Source organism: Kwoniella dejecticola, chromosome 1, assembly GCF_000512565.2.
Source record: "Kwoniella dejecticola CBS 10117 chromosome 1, complete sequence".
NCBI lineage: Eukaryota > Fungi > Basidiomycota > Tremellomycetes > Tremellales > Cryptococcaceae > Kwoniella > Kwoniella dejecticola.
In genome coordinates, this window is record NC_089301.1 from 3743738 (window position 1) to 3769578 (window position 25841).

At 48.7% G+C, this 25841-nt stretch overlaps 11 protein-coding genes across 11 annotated transcripts; 4 read left to right on the forward strand and 7 right to left on the reverse strand.

Annotated features, from left to right (window-relative positions):
• Positions 1-71: 71 nt before the first annotated feature.
• On the reverse strand, positions 72-1426 carry I303_101373 (uncharacterized protein; the record flags this gene model as incomplete). The annotated part of the gene is made up of 10 exons (XM_018404742.1): positions 72-213; positions 271-330; positions 393-463; positions 518-527; positions 588-619; positions 678-767; positions 891-938; positions 993-1015; positions 1085-1181; positions 1244-1426. The coding sequence occupies 10 exons, from the start codon at positions 1424-1426 to the stop codon at positions 72-74; spliced, it is 756 nt and encodes a 251-aa protein (XP_018267396.1).
• A 267-nt stretch (positions 1427-1693) lies between these two features.
• On the forward strand, positions 1694-2742 carry I303_101374 (uncharacterized protein; the record flags this gene model as incomplete). Its single annotated transcript, XM_018404743.1, has 4 exons — positions 1694-2002; positions 2127-2324; positions 2397-2539; positions 2670-2742. The coding sequence occupies 4 exons, from the start codon at positions 1694-1696 to the stop codon at positions 2740-2742; spliced, it is 723 nt and encodes a 240-aa protein (XP_018267397.1).
• A 203-nt stretch (positions 2743-2945) lies between these two features.
• I303_101375 (uncharacterized protein) lies at positions 2946-4010 on the reverse strand (the record flags this gene model as incomplete). The annotated part of the gene is made up of 2 exons (XM_018404744.1): positions 2946-3020; positions 3081-4010. The coding sequence occupies 2 exons, from the start codon at positions 4008-4010 to the stop codon at positions 2946-2948; spliced, it is 1005 nt and encodes a 334-aa protein (XP_018267398.1).
• Positions 4011-4285: 275 nt separating this feature from the next.
• Positions 4286-5647, reverse strand: I303_101376 (uncharacterized protein; the record flags this gene model as incomplete). The annotated part of the gene is made up of 1 exon (XM_018404745.1): positions 4286-5647. The coding sequence occupies one exon, from the start codon at positions 5645-5647 to the stop codon at positions 4286-4288; it is 1362 nt and encodes a 453-aa protein (XP_018267399.1).
• An 857-nt stretch (positions 5648-6504) lies between these two features.
• I303_101377 (elongation factor 1-alpha) lies at positions 6505-8313 on the reverse strand (the record flags this gene model as incomplete). The annotated part of the gene is made up of 6 exons (XM_018404746.1): positions 6505-6801; positions 6880-6994; positions 7063-7128; positions 7197-7490; positions 7628-8087; positions 8160-8313. The coding sequence occupies 6 exons, from the start codon at positions 8311-8313 to the stop codon at positions 6505-6507; spliced, it is 1386 nt and encodes a 461-aa protein (XP_018267400.1).
• Positions 8314-9915: 1602 nt separating this feature from the next.
• I303_101378 (uncharacterized protein) lies at positions 9916-11460 on the reverse strand (the record flags this gene model as incomplete). The annotated part of the gene is made up of 3 exons (XM_018404747.2): positions 9916-10897; positions 10987-11344; positions 11433-11460. 3 exons carry the CDS (start codon positions 11458-11460, stop codon positions 9916-9918), a joined length of 1368 nt encoding a protein of 455 aa, XP_018267401.2.
• Positions 11461-11908: 448 nt separating this feature from the next.
• I303_101379 (ribosome biogenesis protein NSA2) lies at positions 11909-13218 on the forward strand (the record flags this gene model as incomplete). The annotated part of the gene is made up of 9 exons (XM_018404748.1): positions 11909-11961; positions 12034-12253; positions 12363-12575; positions 12642-12665; positions 12727-12754; positions 12818-12895; positions 12950-13033; positions 13093-13119; positions 13181-13218. 9 exons carry the CDS (start codon positions 11909-11911, stop codon positions 13216-13218), a joined length of 765 nt encoding a protein of 254 aa, XP_018267402.1.
• Positions 13219-13477: 259 nt separating this feature from the next.
• Positions 13478-18305, forward strand: I303_101380 (uncharacterized protein; the record flags this gene model as incomplete). The annotated part of the gene is made up of 13 exons (XM_065968327.1): positions 13478-14164; positions 14225-14327; positions 14700-14797; positions 14869-15589; positions 15650-15721; positions 15776-15821; positions 15872-16597; positions 16663-16752; positions 16816-17099; positions 17177-17244; positions 17307-17809; positions 17864-17982; positions 18073-18305. The coding sequence occupies 13 exons, from the start codon at positions 13478-13480 to the stop codon at positions 18303-18305; spliced, it is 3750 nt and encodes a 1249-aa protein (XP_065824399.1).
• A 333-nt stretch (positions 18306-18638) lies between these two features.
• I303_101381 (uncharacterized protein) lies at positions 18639-20266 on the forward strand (the record flags this gene model as incomplete). The annotated part of the gene is made up of 5 exons (XM_018404750.1): positions 18639-18914; positions 19032-19201; positions 19345-19463; positions 19544-19852; positions 19983-20266. 5 exons carry the CDS (start codon positions 18639-18641, stop codon positions 20264-20266), a joined length of 1158 nt encoding a protein of 385 aa, XP_018267404.1.
• Positions 20267-20546: 280 nt separating this feature from the next.
• I303_101382 (uncharacterized protein) lies at positions 20547-21504 on the reverse strand (the record flags this gene model as incomplete). Its single annotated transcript, XM_018404751.1, has 3 exons — positions 20547-20967; positions 21099-21260; positions 21410-21504. 3 exons carry the CDS (start codon positions 21502-21504, stop codon positions 20547-20549), a joined length of 678 nt encoding a protein of 225 aa, XP_018267405.1.
• A 1172-nt stretch (positions 21505-22676) lies between these two features.
• On the reverse strand, positions 22677-25108 carry I303_101383 (uncharacterized protein; the record flags this gene model as incomplete). Its single annotated transcript, XM_018404752.1, has 5 exons — positions 22677-22769; positions 22856-22960; positions 23064-24418; positions 24489-24605; positions 24700-25108. 5 exons carry the CDS (start codon positions 25106-25108, stop codon positions 22677-22679), a joined length of 2079 nt encoding a protein of 692 aa, XP_018267406.1.
• Between the last annotated feature and the right edge of the window lie 733 nt (positions 25109-25841).

The window sequence follows — 25841 nt, forward strand, 5'->3', positions numbered from 1 at the left end:
ATGCAAATGTATACATGATCTATCCCTTACGGCTCTCGTACATCTCGTACCTACGATCCAATCAACTCAGACTATCCAAGCATTCTCCCTAAGCTATTCTTCACCATGCCTCCTACCAATTGACCTCCAATACCGCCCAAGCCGAATCCCATGAGATTCCCACTCGCCGCAATACCATTTGCCCATCGTTTCTGCGCATCTCGATCGGCATAGCTAATCATCCATCGTCAGCTGTACCGTCGTTAATCGATCTGAAATACGACAGCGTACGTGAATCCCAGTAAATTTGATAAGTTGAACACTAAAGCCAGCAGAACGATCGGCAAGAATCTAAAGCAATACACGTCAACCGCCGCCCGTAGAAGCGCTTGCAACCCTAAACCCGGACTCACGATACGTTGAATTTCAGTAAAGATACGATGAACAGAGCTAACCATCCCAGAGGATATGCGTAGAGCGCAATCTGAAGAACCTGTTATAAGCTCACAGCGCATAATCCACGTATGCCGAAGCTTACCCAGAACATCCTACAGGGATTGACCTCGATGTCAGCTATACCTGACTTCTCCATGACCAAGATAGCTCACTTTGCATCTATAGCATTAGCGGGTCTCGAAGGCTACACCAGAACATTCCATGAGCTCGATCTCTACCATCACAAGAGAAAGGTAGCTCACATCTCTCGACTCAAACACCCAAGAACTTTCACCTTCTTCGTCGACTTCGTTCCAGTACCGTAGGCCAACAAGCGTACGTCCCGCTACGTTCTGTAAAGCGATGCGCGATAATCAGTACCCACTCGTGAGACCGACCAATTGCCGCCTGAGAGAATGCCGTGTGCGTAGGCGGTGGGATGAGAAGGACCGTGCGTTGAGCTGTATCAAGCTCACCCTCGTATTCCAGAAATCCAAAGAAAGGAGAACGACCACCACGACGATCTATGCTAGGAAATCAGTACGGTTCGAGTCATAGACTTCAAGTTGGGAACTGACACTGAGGACGTAATTGTCAGTGACTACCTCATGAGGGCATATCAGCTTCAATTACACTGTCGAGAAGTCTCAGTTCGTCCCAGCTGACTCACACAGACCACAAAGGACGTATACGGCAATAGCAGCCGACCTGAAGAAGTAGAGGAATAACAACGACATCGGATGAGACGATGCTTTCAGTATACCTCTCTGTTGTTTAAAGTCAGCTTTTACCCTCAGCCTAAAAGCTTGGTAAGTATGCAAAAGCTCACTATTCCGCCTTCCTCTGCATTGCCTATTCCCGTAGCTGTATTACCCGAATGCGCCGTTGTTCCCGGTACCAGCACGACAGGTTCAGAGGGCCTAGAAGAGGCACCGATCTTGCCTTGAGGCAGAGAGGGGGCTTCTTCGTCTGGCTCTATTGTACCTGATAACAACGGGGCAGAGGAAGACATCTCGCTGAACTATGATTGAACAGAATGAAAGTGAAAAGGAAGATGACATCTTTAATGGTTGACGCGTTGAGCTTTGACTTTGTGATGACGAGCGGCAATGTGTGTTTCGGAGTTGGCACGATCTCCGTCCTCATGTTTACTCGATACTCGAGATAAACGGATGATGAATCTTGTGCAAGTATCTATGCTCCTTGAATGTGTCGAGCAACACTGCAAATATGCCTGAGGGAGGTAAACAGTAGTCTAGTCGACAATCCCAAACGCACGATGAGCGGACACCCGACGACCGAAGATGCTCTACCTATAACGAACACGCTCTTCCCGCCTCCGCCGGCGTACTGGCAATCATTCACCGACGAGAATATTAGGCGGTACGAAGCTCTAGCTGGTCGACCTCCTTTTCAAGGCTCGCAAAGTCAAAGTCAATCAGAACACCAAGGGCATGAGGACATTCGAGTCGATATAAATGAAGATGAAAGCACTGAATTAGCCGAATTGAAATCAAGGTTGGATAAACCAAATGCACAGTGGATAGAAGAAGACGGACGTTGGATGTGTTTCGGTAATCTCTTAACTGTGAGCAAACCCATACATTTATACTCAATCCATCTATCAGTATGACAATTCGTCGTTATCATCTCTTCTTTTGTATCGACATAGTAACAAGCTGACCATTTCTCTGTGTCGATGATACTATCAGACACAACCCAGCATACCCACCATCGAAAGTATAGGTCTCCCTCCCATGCTGCAATCGAACGCACAACCCCAAGAAACGCTTCCTACACTCTTATCTTCCTTCTTACACACCGTCTTACTCTTACTCGACGTACTCACTACTTCCGCTCGGACGCCGAACGAGCTGATGCATTCAGGATGGGCTCATGAAGGCGATCAAGTGAGCTGGGCATTTATCCTTGTTCGTCAAAGGGAATCAAGCTGACTCGGTAACTGAATCTGTGATTTGTAGTATATCCAGCATCTCAGTAATTTGGCAGCTACGATGATGATCACTTCGAACCAACTTCGTCAGCTGCAAAGTGAGAGTACGTTGATACTGATTATGGAGAAAGAGATTGAGGAGAGGAAGAAGCAGACTCAGCTTCTGAGAAGGTGAGTCTAATCCACTGTCCCATTTCTCAATTCTTATATCCTATATCCATATCAGGAGCTGCGGAGTTGGAATTGCCTGCTTGTTGCTTCCTATCGACGATGACTGACTAGCTTACAAAACAACCCACAGTAAATGCCGCGAGATAGCTGGGAATATCCAACGACTGAAACAAGCGAGGAATCCGATTGTCGCCCAACCTTAGAAAATCTTACTCTTGTGTTCCTTGTCAATCGTTGTATGTGTATCTGGGACATGTATAATACACCATGAGCTTCACCTCATATATCACAATGTACACTTCGATACACCACATCACACGATATCACTCCTCGATACATTGATACAACAAATGATAATGGTATGGTAAGGCCGACCCAACGCTCCGTGCTCCACACATATCCGCCATCAGCCCATCGACTCTTCTTCTTCCGTATCGGCATCTTTATACTGGACAGGCTTGACAACTCTGCTAGAACGTCTCTGTCCCAATAAAGTCCGTCAGTGATATCCTATACATTCGCCTATATGAGGTTGACTCACCACAGTGGAAGCCTTCTCTATCACTTCGACACTCTCACTCTTCTGGACTCTTCTTTTTCTCGAAGCATTCGATAAAGGAGGAGTAATCATCCCAGTATCTCGATCAGGCGAAGGTGTCATTGTTCGCTCGGTATTCAATTGCATAGGCTTAGTCGTACGTGTGATTTCCGCCGCTCGCAACTCCTCTTCCTTCTCGTCAGGTACGGTCGCTCCAAATCTCCTCTTTCTGGTATATCGGCTCTGTCCCACATCATTGTCAATCTGAGGGGATTCATCAATTAGACCTTGTGCCTGCTTTCGACCATCTATTCGAGTTCGGCTGCGTTGTACCACTCGCCCTTCTTGCATCTTTACCATCCTTCCCAGCTCCTCAACCTTTCCCTCCAACATCTCAATACGTTGTATCATCACACCTATCAGCCCGATCACAAATACGAAGACCTTAATCAAAAGGGTCAAGCGAGTCGCGAACTCCGCAAAACGATTGACGAAGTTAATCAGGAGATCGTACATCTCATTGAAGATCTCGTATGATGGTCCATGAGTATATCTGTTCTGTCGATACGTAGCGGTGTTGATGGGTTTCAGGATATCAGCTGCTTCATACGGCGATTCCAGGTTATCAGTCAGTGTTAGTTCGAGAATGCGATCAGTAGATTCTTTGATGGCTTTGTAAAGTCTGGCGGATTCTCGTTTCTTCATTTCTAGGTTGTGATGATGGTCGGGATCGGAATTGTCATTGGTGCTGAGATTCCCACCTTCGTGCATTACATTCTCAGCCTTTTTTACGTTTTGCTTTACCATGGCCAAGGAAGGAAGGTCGGCTTGGGCGATGAGTAGGTCTGTGTTGCTGGAAGAGAGTGGTGTAGGGGGGACGAAGGATGATGAGGAAGATGCTGAAGAGGAGGAGGAAGAAGCTGAGAATGACATCTAGATGATTGATCAATGGGGTTGTCCGTTCGAGATTCCAGGTTAAGGAAAGAGAAGCAGAGAAGAAGAAGGAAGAAATACCAATTCAGTTCATGATCAAAGCCGAAAGACAGTGCAGTCAACCGATTATTCCATACATGTGCAAGAGGTCTGTGCGTCACCCGACTTTTATTTCACTATATTATACTTATATTTATCTTTCCGCGCTCACCATATCACATAACCCCCCTTCTCCAATCACTATATCGCCCTTTTTCATGCTTGCGCTGGGCCATTTACTGATACCCGCTGACACCACCTTGGAATCTCGAGAACACCGATAAATCAAAGGCCTCCGCGAACAATCTGTATCCCATCGGGTTGAAATGTAGATAATCCCCGATACCCAAAGTCGAATTGATCTGGTATGGCGCCGTCGTATTTCTCACTGCCGCATCGAAATCAACGACATAATCGTACTTGCCCGAATTCCTAATCCAATCATTGATCTTCTGTCTGTACTGTTCTCTTACTCTTCCACTATATTTGCCCAGCGTCGCATTATAATCCGGTCCATTCGACGGGGTGATCGTAGCTCCAAATACCGGGATTCCAAAGGCATGAATACGCGTGATGATCTGCTCGTATCCCTGGATTAACGAGTCGTATTTCGCCTGTTGATCTTCAACATTGTCGTCCGTATGTCCAATATCATTCACCCCGTCAAACACCATCGCATACGCTATCCCACTTTGAGCTAATACATCTCTCTCTACTCTGGAGATAGCTGATGCTCCGCTTCCGTCAAAGAGGACTTTGTTCCCGTTCCACGCTTGGTTGGCTATTGCTACGTTCTTAGCTACGGAATCACCCTCAGATTGCATTCGCGCGAAGAGCTGGTCTGTCCATCGGTTATTCCCGTTGGGCGTACTACCAACACCATCGGTGATCGAGTCGCCGATGATAGCGAGGGAAGATTGTTGGGGGCCGACCCACCCTTCAACAGCCGAAATGAAATACCATTGTTGTCCCGATTTCACCGTATCAACAGTAGAGATATCCGACGTGGTAGTTTGATCCCCTTGGGCGAACCATGTCGTGGTGAAGGAAGATAGATGTCCAGTGATATTGGTTCCGCCTTGCCCGGTTGAAGTGTAGATGGAGATAGCGATCTGGGACTGGCTATCCACTGGCATATTGATGGGATCCGTCTTGGCAAGCGCTCCATTCGGGATAGAGATAGTCTCGTTGCCGCTGAAAGTGACTGTTTGCACGGAAGATGTGATGATGGACGGACTTCCAGTACCGCTGTTGATACCGGTGGCATTGCCGTCTCCGTTGATGATATCGGGGTAAGCGACGGTCATGTGCGTAACGTTTAATGCCTGATTACCGAAATTATTCGACAGAGTGATCCGGATTTGAGGAGCACCGAGTGTGACGTGCACTGTCTGACGGAGAGTGGTGTTGGAGAACGCGGCGCCGGTCTGGTTGAATCCTGATGGCAGATTGACGACTGGTGCAGAGAAGGGAGTGGCTGTCCAGATGTCGGTCCAGTGTTGTTGAGACGAGAGGAGCCATCGTGGTGAGAGAGCGAGGGAGAATGAAATCAAAGACAGGCTCGAGAGAGCGAGGCTGATCTGCGGGAAGAACAGCATTTTAAAAGTTACTCTTGACTGATCCGACTACACGCAGACTACTCGAGTATGAGTGAGTTTCGGTCGAGGTACTGGTACTCACTACTCGTTCTTGATTGAACCTTTATATAGTGTAAGGATATTGACTATGGCTCACTTGTCCACCTCCATCGAAATATCACCCCGCCGGCCCTTCTTACCCCGGACGGCCCGCATGCATATCCAACAATTAACAATTAAACGTTGATCAGCTGACCATCGCAGAACCTCGATGTCGATGTTCAGGTGGTACAGCCAGGCAAATAGATGTGGATCACCTCCACCCCACCGGCTTGGCTTCCTCTCTCAAGAAGTTAAAAATAACCCTTATTTCATCTCGGTCCAACTAAACTGGAATCCTCCGTTCCCGCCCGGATAAGGATAACCGGATCACATGTTCAGGCGGCCGCAAGCACCTCTGATTCCCCCAAAATTTGCCTTACTGAAGACGTCTTGCGTGTGAGAGGAGCTAGGTATGGAGAGGGTGAGCCGATTTCAAGAAGCAGAGTCAAGCAAACTTGAAAAGGGAAGACAGCATGGGAATGATGGTACCTGATCGGTGATCAGCTCTTTCATAAAAGTGGCAGTATCCTTGACAGCGAAAAAGACATTTTTATCCTCCTTTCAACTCTTCTCGCTATGAACCTCTCGCCCGCATATCGTGACGTTCAGACGATGCAGACAATCTTGTGGACCTCAACGAGGTGCTCAAAGGGTGATGACGTTCAACTCTGATTTTCACAGATGCATGATATACGTGGAATTAATATATAAGAGGAAGCATGAGATGAATACGAAAAGACTCGAATCTAGAGATAAGACTGGTCAATGCGATCCATTTACTTCTTCTTGGCACCGGCCTTCTCGGCGGCCTTGGTGACCTTTCCACCCTTACCATCGGTCTTCTCGACGGACTTGATGACACCGACGGCGACGGTTTGTCTCATGTCTCGAACGGCGAATCGACCAAGAGGGGGGTACTCGGTGTAAGACTCGACACAGATGGGCTTTTGGGAGACGAGCTTGACGATGGCGGCATCACCGGACTTGACGAACTTGGGGTTGGCCTCCATGACCTTACCGGTTCTTCGGTCGATCTTCTCAACAAGTTCAGAGAATTTACAGGCGATGTGGGCCTACAAAAAGGAAGATGGGAAATTTTAGCGAAATTTTTCGGGCAGCTTTGGGGAGTCTTATAGAACGCAAGAACTCACGGTGTGGCAATCAAGCACAGGGGTATAGCCCGCACCGATTTGTCCAGGGTGGTTCAAGACGATTACTTGAGCGTTGAAGGAAGCAGCCTCCTTAGGGGGGTCTTGCTTGGTGTCACTGTCGACGGACAAAAGATGGATCAGCGTGATGGTGATGGGGTAGAAAGCAATGAAATTGACACGAACCCACAAACGTTACCTCTCCTGATATCCTTGATAGAAACGTTCTTGACGTTGAAACCAACGTTGTCTCTGTTGAAGAAAAGAAAAAAAGTAAGTAAAGGACCCCATGTGGCACTTGAAGGACGGTGATGACTCACCCTGGAAGACCCTCGGGGATTTGCTCGTGGTGCATCTCGACGGACTTGACTTCAGTGGTGACGTTGGCGGGAGCGAAGGTGACAACCATACCAGCCTTGATGACACCGGTCTCGACTCGACCGACAGGGACAGTACCGATACCACCGATCTTGTACACATCTTGAAGAGGAAGTCGGAGGGGCTTGTCGGTGGGTCGGGTAGGGGGTTCAATGGCGTCGATGGCGTCAAGAAGGGTCTTACCCTTGACTTGACCGGCCTTGGTCTCCTTGACCCATCCCTTGTACCAAGGCATGCTAAGTGATGAATGTATATCAGCGATTATTCATCGATGAAGGGTGATGTGGCAAAGTGCCACATTCGGCAGCACTCGGCACAGGGCGCGAGTAATTTCAAAGGATGTTGGAATAAAGTGAAAATTTGTTCAACTCACTTGGAGGATTCCTCCAACATGTTGTCTCCGTGCCATCCAGAGATGGGGACGAAGGCGACAGCCTTGGGGTTGTAACCAACCTTCTTGATGAAACCGGAAGCTTCCTTGACGATTTCGTTGAATCGGTCTTCGGAGTATTTACAGGTGTCCATCTTGTTACAGGCAACGATCAATTGTCTTACACCAAGGGTGAAAGCCAAAAGAGCGTGCTCTCTAGTTTGACCCTCCTTAGAGATACCGGCCTCGAACTCTCCAACACCGGTGGCGATGATCAAGATAGCACAATCGGCTTGGGAGGTACCGGTGATCATATTCTTGATGAAATCTCTGTGTCCAGGAGCATCGATAACGGTGACTTGGTACTTAGGAGTTTCGAACTTCCAAAGAGCGATATCGATAGTGATACCTCGCTCTCGCTCGGCCTTAAGTTTGTCCAAAACCCAAGCGTACTTGAACGAGGCTGAGAAGATCGAATCGTCGCGTCAGCGGCGTGTACTGCGGTAAACTTGATAAAAGGGAAGGTTAGACTCACACTTTCCGAGCTCAGCGGCTTCCTTCTCGAATTTCTCGATGGTTCGCTTGTCGATACCACCACACTTGTAGATCAAGTGACCGGTGGTGGTAGATTTACCGGAATCTACGTGTCCGATAACGACGACGTTAACGTGCAACTTGTCTTTACCCATTTTTAAGTTTTTTCTGCGGAAGCAAGTTGGGACAAGTCAGCGATGAGCATGATGTGACGACAAAGGAATCGCAACAAGCAGTGAATGGAGGCTGAAGAGTATGAAGCCGAGGTGAAGCTGTGTAGTGAAGTCAAAAGGAAGAGAGAAAGGGGAACGTAAAACTTTTCACGCCACCAAACTTCCTCTTCCCCTTCAACTTCGCTCCACTGTTCGCGCAGCAAATGGTCTCGATCTCCAGAGAAAGAGGGTATGAGGGTGATGAGGACGTAGGCTGTGAGGCTCACTGTTTGTTTTGAGATTTAAGGATGAGATGAACTCTTTTTTTGTTGAAGGAGAGAGAAAGAGAAAAGAAGAAGAAAGGGGAATGCAACGGTCGAGTGGAGTATTGCTTGGTGGGGTGTATATGTTATCGCCAGCACCGAAAAGGTTTGATTCAATTTTGGGATAAAATATTTTAATCCAAATTATATTAATATTTTGGGAGAAAATCTTTTTCTCACTGGACTGAAACGCCGAGATAGTGCATTTGTCGTGGCGCTGAATATTCCATAGCAAACGAGGATATGACATACCATAATTAGACCCTAATCCCCTGATTGCCCTGTGTGTCCATTACGATTTTTACGCCATGAAAGATTCCAGAATCATTAGGATCGTCTTCTATACACCCGCAACGTGGAAACTCCTGATTCAACTTGCCTGGAATTTCGTTTTTCCGGACTGTGACCGCTGCCGCCTCCACTTTGAACGTCCAGAGGGTGTGGAAGGAGATTCACGCTTGAGGGATTTGAGATTGGTTGCCCAATCGAACGAGTGTCTTTAGGCAAGCAGGAGCTCTCTTACTCATATATGGACGAAAGATGTTCGTCCAGTGACATGCGATCTGGCAGCTCATAGCTGTTTTATGATGAATCGTGAATCGGAAAGAAGCGAAGTCCAGTAGAACACCATTTGACCTGAAGAATCTTTGGCTTCGTGATCAGCCACGCAAAGCAAGCATATCATTACGCTCGTTGTCGACATCACTTAGTACTCAATTGTTCAATAATGCGAGTCATGGCGGTGCAAATTTAGTTGATTGTCCGCAGACACCTCCTTCGTCCCCACTGGTACCTGATATCTGCCACTAATGAACATAGTGAACGGATCAAGCGCCCCGAAGCCGAATCAGGGGGAAAGGAGGGTCCCAAAGGGATGTATTTATTGTTGATCCGGTTTCATAAGCTTATCAAATTAAGATACCTTTGAGCAGGTCTGTGATCCGTTCATTCACGCATGAAGTCTAAAGCACGTTGTTGGGTCCTTTGGCATGCCGAGCTCGCCGAAGGAGCCGATCAAGACAAGGTGTGATTAGCTTGTAGAGTACGAGTAGTGTACCTCTTCATTTGATCCGTGAGATATCTGACGACCGTATGGTGGTGTCAACTACTTGACGGCGTATCACAACATAATCATAATGATGGTGCATGATGGACGATTTGCAAGACGGATGAAAAGCGCATTATATGTGTATAACAACATGAATCAATCTTGAATGTATACAGATAAGGCAGAACGCCATATGAGCTAGCAAAGCAGAGCAGTAGTCGGCAGGGTTGCTGATTATGAGGACTTCTTCTCTTTCTTCTCTTTCTTCTCTTTCTTCTCTTTCTTCTCTTTCTTCTCTTTCTTCTCTTTCTTCTCTTTCTTCTCTTTCTTCTCTTTCTTCTCTTTCTTCTCTTTCTTCTCCTCTTTCTCCTTCTTATCCTTCTTCACCTTCGGCTCACCATCCTCATCTTCACGTTTCCTCTTCTTGTCCTTACTTCTTTCCTTCTCCTTCTCTTCGCCACCTACTTCTCCTTCTACCTTCTTAGCCTTCTTCTCCTCTTTTCTGCGTTTCTTCTCTTCCTTCTCTCGTTTCTTCTTCGCCTTCTCATCTTCCGCAGGCTCGCCAGCATGTTCAAATTGATGCACATGGTCCGCAGCAACATGTATGGGGTCCTCCCCTGACTCTACCTGCAAATCCGCATCTTCATCGCTTTTCGTCTCCCGTTTATCCTTCTTGTGCTTCTGCTCCTTTTTCGTTTTCTTCTTACTGGACGATTCCTCCTCTGGCTGTTTAACAGGTTCAGAAGAAGGGTCGAAATCCACTTGAACATCTTCGAAAGCCATCTTCTGACCTTCCCAAGCAGTACCGCCTACAGGCTTGCTCGATGATCCTACATCAGGTATCCTGTCCAAACTACTAGATGGCAGATCCTCCACGTTGACATGTGTGGTACTTCCACTGCCGGACGCTCCTGCATTGGCCTGACGAGCAGCCATCTTTTCCCGCATTTTCTGACGGAAATAGTCCGACACCGACAAAGTGGACTTCGTGACTGTCTCCTCCGCGATTCGTCCGTCATCCTTCTTCTTCGCCCCTAGCCCTATTCGGCCTGAAGTAGACGACTCGGCTTCTTCCTCTGGTTGAGGGGTCGACGGAGCAGAGTTGGACGGAGAGGGAGAAGAGGGTAATGAGGATATGGGGACACCGAGGATTTCCGCTAATGCAGCTGGGGATTGAGAGGCCATTCGTTTCATATTAAGATGTTTCTGCCTTGAGCTATTCCCAGCCCAGAGAGGAAGAGTCAGGTTGATGATCCCATGTATGAAGGAGGGAAGCGAAGCTCAAGTAGCTTAAACGGAACTCACGCTATTCGATTTCGCATTATCTTCTGCTCGACCTTCTTCTCCGACTCTTCCGCTGAAGGAGACTCGGGTGCAGGCGAGGGTGATGCACTCGCAGCAGCTATCCTCTTCAATACATCTTCAAGTCCACGCCCAGCTTGACCTGCTCCAGCAGCCATGTCGGATCCGTCTTTTCGAGCTCGGTCCATACCTATACCTCCCATATCTGACTTTCGCACCACTGCGATATGATTGGGATTGCCGGATAGACCAGCTCCAAGACCGCTGTTATCGCTCCATCCGAGAGCGGTCATGTGCTTGTATGAGAATCGGGATTTGTCGTCTGACCATGATAAATTACGGGGATCCAGGCCGATCCTCTCTGCAATTTCAGAAGGTCATGATTTATGAACAGCGAGCAAATCAGTACATTTGAAAATGAGCAATTGCAGACTGTGAAAGGGACTTGCGTTTCTCTTTCCGTTGTGACAGACCCATCGTGTCGCCTGCTCTCTTCTGGTTAGATGGACTGATGAGCTTGAGGGGTGGGATGGAGCTATAGCAACTATGCAAATTGAATTGTGTAAACAGAAAAATCAACCGCATAACAAGTTTCAACTTTTCTCGGGCGACACGCGGGAAATGCTTGAAATTTTGAAAATCAACCTTCCTCCACTTGGCCACCTAGCACTAAGAGTACTCGCTCTACTGCTCACATTCATGCATTCAACGCTACATCCACATAAATAAAACTTCTCACTCACATCGTAAACACCCAAGAGGAGATCAGTCAACATGGTACGTACAGCTGATCGCTTCCAAAAGAGCTTAGCCAGCTAACGGATCATATGTAACCTCATATAGCCTCAAGTCAGTATACCGCTCTTCTTTTCCCGCCTTCGTACGATCGGGATTACTGACGATTTGAATGATGTAGAATGAGTATATGGAAGAGCACCGTAAACGACATGGTCGTCGTATGGATCATGAGGAGAGGAAGTGGGTAGCAGCTCGACGATCTTCCGGACTGGCAGATGGCTACAAATGCTGATGATAACACGATGTACACAGGCGAAAGAGAACGGCTCGAGAGGCTCACAAGGCATCCGCCGAAGCTCAGAAGATGTTCGGTCACAAGGCCAAGCTGCACCATGCTAAGCGACATGCCGAGAAAGTGCAGATGAAGAAGACGCTCAAGGCGCACGATGAGAGTAATGTCAAGCAGAAGGACGACGGAGCTGTCAAAGAGGGTGCTTTACCTACTTATCTGTTGGATAGGGAGGGTCAAAAGGTTCGTCTACCCTCTCTCTCTTCTACGCAACCTCTCAATCGTTACATGTCCAGAACCTCGCACAGCAGGAATGCGTTGGCGGGTTTTTGCTGATACACCGGATCAATAGGATGCCAAAGCATTGTCTACAGCCGTCAAGGATCGACGAAAGGATCGAGCTGCTAAATACTCTGTACCTTTACCGAAAGTTAGAGGTATTGCTGAGGAAGAGATGTTCAAGGTGATAAAGACTGGTAAACACAAGGGAAAGAGCTGGAAGAGAATGGTGAACAAGGCTACGTTTGTTGGAGAGGGATTCACGAGAAAACCTGTGAAACTCGAGGTGAGTAACGCTCTTTCTTTCACTGGCGCATGCAAGTAAGAAAGCTAAAATGGTGTGACGAAATAGCGATTTATCCGACCTATGGGTCTGGTATGTTCCCTCAATACCTGATAAGTCTACTCGTCATCATGCTAACATCGTGCAATCTTAGCGTATGACAAAGGCAAACGTCACACATCGTATGTCCACCTTTTCACCGTAAAAAGGTCATCATACACTAGTTGCTAAATCGTCACTCATAGCCGAGCTCAAAACAACTTTCCAACTTCCTATATTGGGTGTCAAGAAGAACCCGCAATCGCCGTTATACACATCTTTGGGTAAGTCAGGTCTAGCAAACGCGCCGAAGCGAGCTGACCTGGTCTATCTCTTAGGTGTGCTCACGAAGGGTACAATCGTAGAAGTCAATGTCAGTGAACTTGGTATGGTCACCACCGGAGGAAAGGTTGTCTGGTCCAGTGAGTATCGGTCTTCCGCATGCACCAATGTTTGGGATATGACTGACCTGTTTGCCCAGAATACGCTCAAATCACCAATAACCCAGGTCAGTAGTCCTCGTAGATTTCTGCTTGTGCTCTGTAGCTGATCAATCCACCTTTTCGCAGAGAACGATGGGTGTATCAACTCCGTCCTTCTTGTGTAATCCGATCGCTCGACATGCATAAGAGGCACTTGCTGAGCGCTCTTACTGTACCTTGTACTATAGCTAGATATACTTATACCCATGTACTATTTGCCTGTAGACTGCCTAAATTGATTCCGTCTTGCGAAGTGGAGGATGTTCGTGCATTGTTTTCGACATAATCGTTCCATACATTCGTGTCTTCCATCTTTGCAACCTTCTGAAGCACAGGTTGTTCCTCTGCCAGATCCAGTGGGCAAAGCTGCCTGCAGTTGTAAGCATGACTTCTGCACCGAGCTTCTCATCTTTCCCCGACTTTTCTCAGGAGAACGAGGCCGGACCATCGAGAAACAAAGCAATAGCATCTGTACCGAGCTTCGGTTCTTTTCCCGACTTGGAACAGCCGAAACGCTCAAAACGAAGGTCTAGATCGCCTTCTGCATCGCACGACGAGCGTCAGTCTAAACGTAAAGACGGAGAGGAACCCAAACATAGAAGTCATAAGCGCGAAAACGACGATGAATACCGAGACAGGCGGCGAACCGACCACGAGAGGAGAGAAAGGATAGGTGAGGATGGGGGTCCAGCGAAGGCGAAGGAGAAGGAGAAAAATAGACGGCACAACAGATCAAGAAGTAAAGAAAGGCATGAAGGCAGGGATAGAGAGAAAGATAGGCATCGACGTGAACACCGAGAGCGTGACCGTGACCGCGACCGTGATCGTGATCGTAATCGTCACAGGGAGAGAGAAAGAGATAGATCAGCCGACAGGAAATATAAAGAAGAGCGCCGGCGAAAAGAACGGGAAAAAGCGCTCAGCCTAATCAGAGGAGATACAGCTCAAGATATAGATCTGGGTAAGGGCAAGAAGAAAGAGGAGAAATGGGAGAAGAAATACGACGGATTGGCGTGGTATGAAAGTGTCGGTAATGGAAAACCCAAACAGGCGATGGAAGAGGGTGATTCGGTAAGTCAGCTAGAACTCATGTTCTATGGCTGATAATAGCTGAGCTGGTACTTCTCGTAGACACCCTCTGCGAGCTTCTTCCCTGATACAGTAGGAGATAGGGATGCTGTTCGATATGGAAGTACTTCGTCGAATAGTGTACCAAGGTATCATAGAGAAGGGAGTGAGTGGACTTTTCTATCTCAATGCTTGAACGTTGAGCGTTCTAGCCCAGATCATCTTGCCCGTCTTCCTCGCCACATTTTGCACTTGCTCTCGCTCCACTCGTGCCCTAGTTCTCCCCTTCCTCTCCCTCTCAACCATCGCTCTCCTATCTTCGCCTCCCTCATGTATGCACCCTTCTTCGCTCTGCCCCTCTTCGCTCTGCCCCCTCTTCGCTCTGCCCCCGCTTCGCTCTGCCCTCTTTCTCCTTGCCCCCCATGTGCTCTCTTCCTACTTGGCCAAACCGTTTCATCGTCATCTTTCAATCCCTCAGCCTCTTTACCCCCTCTCCGTCTCCATCGATTATAGCTAAGCATCAGACACGGCTCAATAGAGAATCGGATCTTGGGTCTGAATGATGGACTTCGGATCGTCTACTCCCGAGATCGCACGGAAAAGGGCGTGGAAATAGCTCCGCTGGGCAGACCATACGTGAGCTCAGCTTCTCTAGCATTGCAGTCGCGCGTCATCTTCAAACTCACGATGCGATCGTGTGCTCCTAGGTACCGAGGTACAACAGTCGCCAAACACGCGCAGCCGCTTCTCAGCATCTTCGGAGCATCCTCCTTCAGCCATCCGACGAGCAAGGTTCCTTCAACCCTTTCTCCGAGTATATCGATTTCGGCATCAAGCGATCCCAGCACAACGAAAAAGACCTACCTTCGTATCGAGATATCCATCAACCACAGGACGATGACTCGGAGGGATTGGAGTCTATTGAAGCGGCTATCGGTTCTTACTCTACCCTAGAAGCAGAAGTCCGCCAAGAGACGTCTGCGCTTGAGGGCTACCTGAGGGAGAACTCCGGAGATGTCGAAAGATGGATCGACTATTCTCAACTTCACTTGAGGCTCTCACCAGACTTGTCGCACCAAAGCGACAAGGACAGAACAAGTAAGACGAGAGCAGAAGCAGAAGTGGCATTATCAGTCCTTTCCCGAGCTCTGGACGCGTCAACCGATAATTTCAGCTCCACCAGACTTCATCTAGCATACCTCAGAGTAGCGGAAGAATTTTGGCCGACTGAAAAAGTCACAAACCGATGGAAGAATGTGCTACGAGAATTAGGTGAGAGGGGCAATAATGACGTCGAGATGATGGATTTATGGCTTGGATACATTTCCTGGAGGGAAGGACATGGCTTTGCGGGTCAGGGCGGTGGTGTAGATGAGGTCGTAGAGGTGTATGAGGAATGTATAGGTAAACTCAAGGCGAATACTTCAGGTAAGCTCAGCTTGTTGACTGCATTGTTCGTCTCAGTATACAGCTGATGCCAATTTGCAGGTGATGCAGTAGCCAGGGAGGAAAATTTGTTATATCTCTTCTTGAGATCTGCTCTGTTCCTCAGACAAGCGGGTATGTTAGCGCCTTTTTCTGGCACCTCTCAGGCGAAGCTTATCAGATCTGTAGGCTACACTGAAAGAGCAATTGCGGCTTTTCAAGCGCTCATTGAAATGTGAGTCTGATTAATTGATCTACAAATTCTTGCTAATCGAGGCCGATCAGCACATTCTTTAAACCGGATCAATGGCGCTCCTCCAGGACTTCTACATCCTCTCATGACCATTTTGACAAGACCCTTGATGGATTCGAATTGTTCTGGGACTCGGAAGCCCCTCGAGTTGGTGAACCCGGAGCAAGAGGCTGGCGGAATGCTATCTCGACCTCGGAACCGAAACCACCAAAGTCATCGTCACTCAAGCACATCTCGGATGATCCCTTCGAAAGATGGCTAGAAGCTGAACTTCGCGCTGAAAATACGTACGCTATGCCGGGCAGAGCGACGGTTCTGGACAACGAGGTCGAAGATGATCCATATCATACTATTCTGTTCAGCGATATTCGACCATTCGTCTTCGATGTGACTTCCCCGGAAGTTAGGCTGCAGCTCATCTACGCATTCTTATCATTCTTGGGTCTACCATTTACTCCTCCCGACATGCCATCTTCTTCGCCCGCTACCAATGATCCATATCTTCAGTGGACCCTCGCCCAAAATCCCCAAAAGCGAAATGCGTTCTGGCCTCCTCGTCAAAGTCAGAGAAAGCTGCCTTGGCAGACTGTGGGAGGTGAGCCTATGGATCCCGAAAGAAGTAGAGGCCTGGATCACCCATTCGAAAGTCCGGTCAAAAACTGGTTGCAGGATCGAAGCAGCTTACTAGGCAGGAAAGGCAGCTGGTTCACGGATCTGGAAGCGGTAGACATAGTCGGTCTGGATGTTGACTTGATCAGGTGAGTCATCACGATATTGCTTGATGCTCGAAAGTACTGTTGTAACAGCTGAGGTTTCGCATCAGGAACGTTTTTTATCTCTTGCGTCCGCTGGTACCTGATCCAGCATTCACTTTGGCCAACTTCGCTTTTGAATCTGCTGTATCCCCGAAAGGGTGAGCTTCGAACCTTTTCCGACTTGAAGTCATACATACATAAGCTGAAACAAATGCCTGTAGGGCTGTAAAATTTGCGAAATCCATTTTGGCGACTGATCGAGATAACCTGTTGTTGTGGGACGGGTATGCGCGATTGGAAAGGCAAAGAGGCAATTATGGGGTCGCAAGGACTGTTTACATAACGGCTCTACAAGCTGCAATCTCTCACAAGACCCATGAGGTTATGAGCGAGGACGAGCTGGATCTATGGGCCGGGTGGGCTGAAATGGAATCTGAGCTTGGTGAAGAGGACCGGACATTGGAAGTGGTCATATTAGCTTCTGGAACAGGACAGGATCGGCTCTGCAAGTCCGCCCAACTCTCTTCGTCGAGCTGTCACTTTGCGGTGCCACCTTGATTGCAAAAGCTGACCACTGCATAGCCGATCACATGAATACTGGTCGAGTGCCCGCGTCTCCTGCTCCAATGGCGCTGCTGAAGTCGCGTCAGGTGAGGCCTGAATACCCGTTCCCAACTTGTAGGGCTGCTCAGCTGATCAATCGTGGAATTAGCATTATTCCAACATATTATCCCCTTCTCCAAGTCAATTGTTCCTTAAGTCGCTCTTTCTGTACCTCACAGACGGAGTCGAGCCGGCCCAATCTTTCTTACTCAATCACCTCGCCTCTCTTCCTCCCTCGAGCGGAGAAGCTGAACAGACCCTTCAATTACTTACCAAGATCCTTTACCTCCACTCATCGCGCCATTCTACCCCAGCATCTCTAGCGAGAAGTACACTCGAAACTGCTCTGGCGTCGTTTCCCAACAATACAGCTTTCCTTTCCCTCTATCTGTACGGCGAGCTAGGCGGAAGGGTATACGGCAGGGTCCAACGCCTTGTCGCCGATCTCACTTCGAGCGTGCGAAAGGACCAAGATCATTCTGGAGGATTGATGGTTCATCTTTGGGCTATCTGGGCGGAGGGAGTATCGGCTCACAGGACTTTCTGGGATAAGGGCGGGACAGGTGCCGAGAGGGTCAGGTTGGCTTTGGATAAGGGGATCAATTCGCCTTCGTAAGCTGGTTACGTCAACGATCATAGTAGAGCAGCGTCTGACTGCTCTATCAGTGGAAAGCCTTGTGCCGGACTCTGGATGCTTTATATCGAATTCGAAGTTCTTATGGGAAGATATAACAGCGCCAAGCAATTATGCTACAGAGCTGTCGCTTCGCTGGGAGGATGCAAAGGTGAGCTAGCGCTGCATGCTTTGTCGATCTCATGATTACACCTCTCTCAATATCTGGTTTTCAACTGACTGACGAGACACGATGGTCCAGCTCTATACCTACTACCATTCTCTCCTTCTTTACGACCGCATTACACGCCACGAGAACTGCAAGAATGGTCAGAACTCATTTTGGAACGGGGTGTACGGATACGCGTGGCCTTTGAGAGGTATTTCGATACCCCGCCGGACGAAGGAATGTTGGAAGACTTGCCCCAAGACGAGGAGTTGCAGGAGGATGAACTTGGGTTTCTCACCCAGCGAGAAACCGCCAAACCATATTGAGTCCGACTGTTGATCTGGCGGGAAGTTACGGGTAGTCTTTGGTGTCATCTGGCCCGTCAAATCGGTCAACATCAAATGGGTTTAATCGTTATCTCCGTTCGTCGGAGTATTCGACATCGATAATCTCCCGACCCATCGTTAATCTCCCGGGACGGACCGAATACAAGCTTATAAGTGGTTCTGTCACTTGTCCATCTCTATACACATACATACATAGAGACAGACAGATGCATTAGGAATTGGAGTGATTGCAGAACACAGGAATATCATCCATTGTTAACACACGCCCTGCTGATACTGACTTGGAGAAGGCTGCGAATCCGACATCACAACATGGCACCATACACTTTGAGATGGGGTATAATCTCCACCGGATGGATCTGCACGCAGTTCACTCAAGATCTTCTCGTAGATCCAAAGAGCCGGTCCGTATCAGACGTGTCTCATAAAGTCGCAGCGGTCGGCTCGAGATCCGTGGAGTCTGCTCAGATATTCATAAACAAGCTGAAGTCGGCTAAAGACGATGACGGGTGGAGTTGGGGTGTGAATAACGGATTGTTGGACGATACAAAGCCTCTGGGCACGTATGACGAGGTGTATAATGACAGTGTGAGTTGCTCTCCTCTCGTCAGGACCAACTCTGCAATGTATGAGTCTGCGACACATGCTTTCAAATTCTGTTGCTAACGTACGTGTTTTGACATCCCGTACCTTTTTGGTCTTAAGGATGTCGACGCCATATATGTGGGAACACCTAACACGATGCATCATCAATGCGCGAAAGCGGCTCTCCTCGCTGGGAAACACGTGCTTTGCGAAAAGCCCTTCTGTCTGAATTCGGCGGAGCTAGAAGAATTGATATCGATTGCTCGGAGCAAGAATCTCTTCTTAATGGAGTGAGTTCAGTGTGGTGTAATCAAATCATTAACAGCAGTATTCACCGATCATCTCGCCTCGAAGTATGATATATGGCAGGCTTGAAGGTCGTACAGTGTTGACGAGGGATATTTCTGTTGCTTGTTTTTCCGCCCTCGATCAGAGTCGTTTGGGTCCGATTCCATCCTATCGCGTATGCGCTCGAAGAAGTGCTTCGAGCCGGTCAATTAGGTAAACCTCAGAGGTTCTTCGGTGATCTATCATTTGATAACAAGATGGACAGTGCGTGGTTCTTTCTCTCCTTGGTAAACTCCAATCGTAGGACTGTGACTTCGCTGAAGTGAACGGCACGTTTATTGCAGCTCAAGATCCTTCGAGCAGACTACTGAACCCTTCGTTGGGAGGAGGCAGTCTCCTAGATCTGGGTCCGTACCCGGCTTTATGGGCTATGCTCTTGCTCCACCGTCACCCGCTTAACCAGGATAAGAATCCGAAGCTGCTATTTTCGCACCAGACAGTGTACGAGCGCACGGGGGTCGACCTGAATACTCGGTGGTGCCTCGAATGGAAAGGACTGTGTCAAGGTTTACTATCGACTGATCTCGCTTCTTTCGGACTTAAGACGGGCTCGATTGTTCTTCAATGTGAACACGGGGATTTATTGATAGATTGTGCGTCGAATTTGGTCTTCGTCTGTTTACGATCACATCATTCGCTGCGTCCTACTGCATGTTCTGCTCCTCGTGGAATATGGAGATCGGTACAATTTTGTGCACGTGACTGACACACAGCTCATCATAGATCCACCGTATCGCGCCGAATCTTTTGAGATCCATCCAAAGCCCGACTTGGCTTCCGATAAAGAAGGGGTGCAAAAGGCTTCAAGACACCACCATCCGATCGCCCCTGGGAACTACGGCATGTCATACGAGGCGGACGAAGTGGCGCGATGTATTCGGGACGGCAGACAGCAGAGTGATAGGATGCCTTGGGAAGAGAGTCTGTTGGTACAAGGGTGGTTCGACCAGATCATACGGGATGGGAACACGAAGCTCAAGGATCTGAGAGGTACAGAGGGTCAATAGGTCAGGTTCAAGGCTGTACTGAGCAAGTCTATTTTGTGTACAGTAACACTGTATCTCGGTACACACGGCAAATTCAGTCAAGAGGGTTTTGTCGTATCAAATATGTAACCTGTACAGTATCAGATTCTGCGGTAGGCATGCATTGATATATCCTGCCAGATGCAAAAGTAAGCCGAGTACTGCATGTGTTCACATCAACTTGGTGGACATTTGCAACACAATAAAATCCATCCTCGCGAGAAGTCTCGTTTGGCCTGTACAGTATTACAGTCACGGGGTCTCACTCAATCGCCCCTTCATCCACCACGAAAACAGGAGCGCCACTCTCGTCATCCTGCTCGAAATGACCTTTAGATCCATCATCAAGCATCACGCAGATACTCTGAACGTCGCCTGGAGTCGGAGTCATAGACGCCTTCTGGAAAGCTTCTACTTGTCTCTTAAGCACTCTGTTCTCCGTTGAGAGATCGCTAACTGCCAAGTCACTCGCCATGAACGAAGCCGTCGCTCCCAAGAAGAGCGTCCCAAGTCCCAGGATGACTCGTTTTTGCCACGCACCGCGTTTTTCTCTCGCTTGAAGGTTCTCGTGGTCCCTAATAGCCGACGCAAGGACGTCATGCAGGACTCTAGACGCCTCGGCAGAAATTCCAGCGTCATAGGTAGTGCCGTCTGGTCGGGTGAGTGTAATGGAGAATTGATCGCTGCGATATAGTACGCAAGGCGGATGAAGTTGAACAAAGTATCCATCAGTCATCAGCCATCAGCTCGGAAGGGGCAATGGCTAGGGCACTACCAGGGGTCCCACTTCGTGGGACGTAACGGCGAAACTCACTGAGAAGAAGCAGGCGGAGTGAGCATTCTTCTCTCTATAGAGTTACGGAGACCGTATTGCGTCAAGAATGTATCGGTGATATCTCTCTCTTCGACCCCACTGATATCTAGCCAAATCGATTGCTGGGTGTCTTTTCTGGTGATTGCGATCCGAGTAGTTGGGCTGATCCACGTGCATACCGGATCAGAGGATCAGTGTGAATATTACTGTACTGACAAAGATGAATGCAGAGGCAACAGTATTATACTGTACTCTCACCATTCCTTCGGTGACGTGTACCACGCAGAAGGTGCAGGCAGCAGTGAACTCACGGTGCCGTTGTCATCTGCGCGTTACTCTCCCGTCTCTGCCAGTAGGACGCGGGGTCCTCTGTGTCGTCGTTGTCCAGTGCAAAATTCATGGGCATAATGTATCGACGTCGAAGGAGTAACTTACTGTACTGAATCGTAGTGGCGAGAGATCAACGTTTCTTTATCGGTGCACCAGCTGACTGAGGTACATATGAGTACAGTATGTATGATCTCGAGATCTGGCCTCAGCATGAGCCTAAGACTGTTTATATCCATACCTCCGTTGTGTCTGCTTATATGACGCATGCGCATACGCATACGCATACACAAGGGAGATAATTTGGGCTTCGCGTAGAAGTAGAGAAGTAAAGTACAGTACACAGTTCTATTATGACGAAGCGATTGCCCCTTTCACAGTTCGAAGGGCCACTGACAATTGTACTGTACGCTCCAGGCCCCTTTAGTCGATACCACATCCCCATCCCTAAAACCTAAAAGGACAGACACTCTCCATCACCGTGAAAGCCAAGCCTCGATTCGAGCTCGCGACGCCTTGATTCATAGCTCCTTTCTTCGGGGGACTGCTAAGGATGAAGTGTAGCGATGACATGCCCAGACCGCCTGATCGTCATTGTGTCATTGTGTCGAAGCCCAGGTTGACTGCAGGGGTTGGACAGCGTCACGCGATAACTTACTGCATGATGTATAATACAGGGCAAATTTATCTCATGGTCAACTCCGCATGACGCAATTGGGCGTTTTTTAAGTCTCAAGTCAACATCGAAGTCAGAGACCTAGGCAGAATGATGAAATCGTTCCTTCACCAGATAACTTATTGCAAAGGTCAGAATCACCAGAGATGGCGATGGCGATGACCGAGAGTAAACTTTAGGTGGATATAGTAGATGGAAATACAGTAAACTGAAAAAAGCTCATCCCAGATCGACAGATCGGCGATGTCAGACCTGTCTGGAAACTGCCACTGCCCATCCTGAAAGCTGATCGCAAAGTAATTCGTATGCATTTTGAAAAAGAAGGAATAGGATGAAAATGAGATTGGTGTTAAATTCGTAAATTTCGTGTACATAACATTTATTCGTTCACTCTCTTTGCCGTCCCCTTCTTGCTTAATCCAAGCGAGTCGACAGCCGTTCCTATGAACGGACTACCACCTATCTCGTCCTGATTGTTCGATTGGAGAGAATCAAGATCTAAGCATCAAGCTTTACCAAGCCCTGCAAGATTTCTCCTCTTCCGCATCCCCTAATCCACCTACGCAGCTGTCCAATTATTTATCCTTGGCTCCAGGCGCATATTCCTCTTGTCCCTCCGGATGGGGGATATCCAACTTCGTTCGAACATTGTAGAACACTTTGAGGAACTACAGTACGAGAAAATAAATGATCAGCCTTCGCTCGCGCCTTGCACCAGATCGGCAACACGAAAGAGCTGATTAACTCGACTCACCTTGGTCCTCGCTCCCTGAGCCGAGATTCCCTTATCCTGCAAATCCTGATCGTTCATCTGTACCATATCCTTCCATGATACTTTCTCAAAGTTTGGCGTGTATTTCTAGAAGTCACAAATATCAGCACAAGTCCTGCGAATACTCTTCATACACCTCCGTATCGTCCCTCTCCACCAGCTCATACGCCCAATAGATGACCGTACTCACATGCAACCTCAAAACCCTCAGCCATCCAGGCGTATCTTCCAAGATCTTCATCTCTACATCATCTGGACCAGCCACACCTGCGCCTCCTCCCGCTCCTCCTCCTCCACCAGCAGCACCAGGTGCAGGCGATCCTTTGGCCGAGTTGCCTCCACCTAACATAGGTGACTTCCTACCAGGCGGTCCACCCGCATTTCCATTCCTTCCACCTCGATTATTACCGTATTGTGGTCCGCCAAAAGCACCGACGCCCAGGTTGGGTGATCCACCATATCCACCTTGTTGGAACGAAGCGGCCGTCTGAAGTTGTTGCATCGCCATCAACTGAGCCGCTGTAACTCCACCTAATCCACCCAGGTTCGAGAAATTCATGCCTAATCCAGCAAGCGCGTTGGGATCCGCACCAAGACCTAATCCACTGAATTGATCTAGGACAGGAGATCGCACGAATCCAGCTCCACCCATCAATGGTGAAGTCGCGTTGAAGCCAGAAGCCGACCCAGGTTGAGCAGATCTCGGATTGACCATTTCCCCATCATCGTTATACGCGCCACTGACATTTCTCGAAGCGGTTCCACCGGCACCTGGCCTTCTAAACTTCCTCGCATCTTCCAATGGTATTCTATTCGGGTTGGCAAGACCGAGATTGGCCATATTCAACGCCTGGGTGAGATTATCGACTTTGGGATCGATGAATCCAGGTACCATCGGTGTATTGACCATGCTGGCCCAACTTCCGTTATTGAGGAACGGCGAAGTGACCGGCGATTGACCATGAGGTAGTCCTTCGGGTTGACCTATTCCCAAGCCCACACCGCCAGCTGATAGACGAGGTGACCTGTTGAAGTTGTCACCTGATTCTCTTCGTGGTTGATTGGCTTGTCCGGAGAAATCGGTTGACTTAGGTCGAGCACCGGGTACTGGAGACTTGCTTCTACTCGAGCCGCCGTTCGAGTCTAGACCCGGAGATGATCCTCGCTCGATAACTTGATCTAAGCCGCTTTGCCAGCGGTCAAGGGGTTGAAGGGTACCAGGAGCGGATATTCGATTTTGCTTAGCCTTAGCCTTTTGAGCAGCAGCATCGTCCGGAGCAAGGTATTGGTTGGGATTAGGAGAACCGGTAAATCCACTACCTCCTCCTGCAGAGGGCGACTTGAGGTTCATAGCGTTGAGTTTCTGTTCCATCTGAGCTTGAAGACCCGGACCAGAGGGCGCGGGAGAAAGCAAAGCTGTCATCGGATCGGACTGAGCCATATGATGGAGGACAGAGAGGAAGAATCGGATCTGGACAGGGGTAGAGTGTTGTAAAAGGGAATATAGTGCGGCAGTTCGTTCGGCTTCCGACAGGACACGGAACCCTGTTCGCAGCGCAGGGGATCAGCATCAACATTACAACAGACTTATGCCTTTCGACCAACAGTCACCTACATTGCTCGATGGCGCCCAGTTCTTCGGTAAAGTTCTGATCCGTACTAGCAGCAGCCATCTCTTCAAGGGTAGCCTCCCAGCTAGCAAGGTGTTTGAACCATTGGTCGATCTGCTCGGCTGCGATGGACAAGTTTGAAAATGGATCAGTCTGAAATGAAGTATCATACCAGGACAAGCATTTGATATAATTGAAAAAGGTTTTCTGGCTCACCCTCAGGAGTCTTGGAATTCTCTCTGTTGGGTATATACTCGCTACTAGGCCTCTGACCACCCATCATACCCAGCGCAAACCCGGGGCCATGCGAGACCGCTCGGGGATGTTGGAGGGTGGTCCCGCTTCCCAGAGACGGTCTAGGGGAGAGGGAGTTTTCACGCTGGATCCCATTCGATCCGGATCCTCCGCCCATCATAGCTGCCGAAGAGACGTGTCGGGGGTGCGCAGCCCCAGTAGGCGAGGATATACCTAGTCCTGCGAAACCCTTGGCGGAGGCTCCCTGGGTGGTGGATGGTGGACCGAGGGATTGTCGGGTGAGTTTGGCGGGATTTGAAGGGTTGATCGTTGGTGAAGGGACCGGAGAAGGGGACGGGGATCGGTGAGGACGAAGAGTCGATGAAGCCATCTTGGTAGAGAAAGAGCCCTATAAATTAACAAAATGATGTCGACAAGGATGTAGTGACGAGTGATAGTGGTTCAGTGAGGTGTCCAGCCGATATTGAGTGGGGTGAAATTTCGGTCCTGCACCTATTGGCTGTGAGTGTGTGCCAAGATAGAAAGATCAAAGCGGATCAGGTCTTTGATTGGGTGTTGTCAAGGTCAGTCATCGTATACTCGCGCTGGATATGAGAAAGGGGAACTCACTATGTTTTAGAAAGATAGGCAGTGGGTCACAGCGGCGAGACGAGAAGTCCGAGCGGTGTTTCAGAGCGAACAGAGTACGGCGGGACGAGATGGGAGAAGCATGATTGCAATCGAGCAATAACACGTATCAGAGTGAAGGATCATATGAAGGATTCGAAATTCATTTTTATGATCAGCTTATGATACTTCGGATACACATATCGCCTCGACAACGTTTCTTCGCCAAGCCGGTCCATTCACTGATCATCAGATGAACACACGCCACTCACCTTTTGTTTGCCAGTGGGAATAATGAAGTAGTGAGCGTCAAGAGGTCCGTTTGTGAGGATTGCGATGCAAGAGACCTGCTCGATATGATCAAGGGTATCCAAGAGTGCAAGATATGTTTGAGCAAGTGAGTGAGTGAGTGAGTGATTATCGTTGAATTGAACAAAAGAAGGAGAAGCTACAAACAACCAATCTGACGCGTGCACATCCATTCAGTAAATCGACCT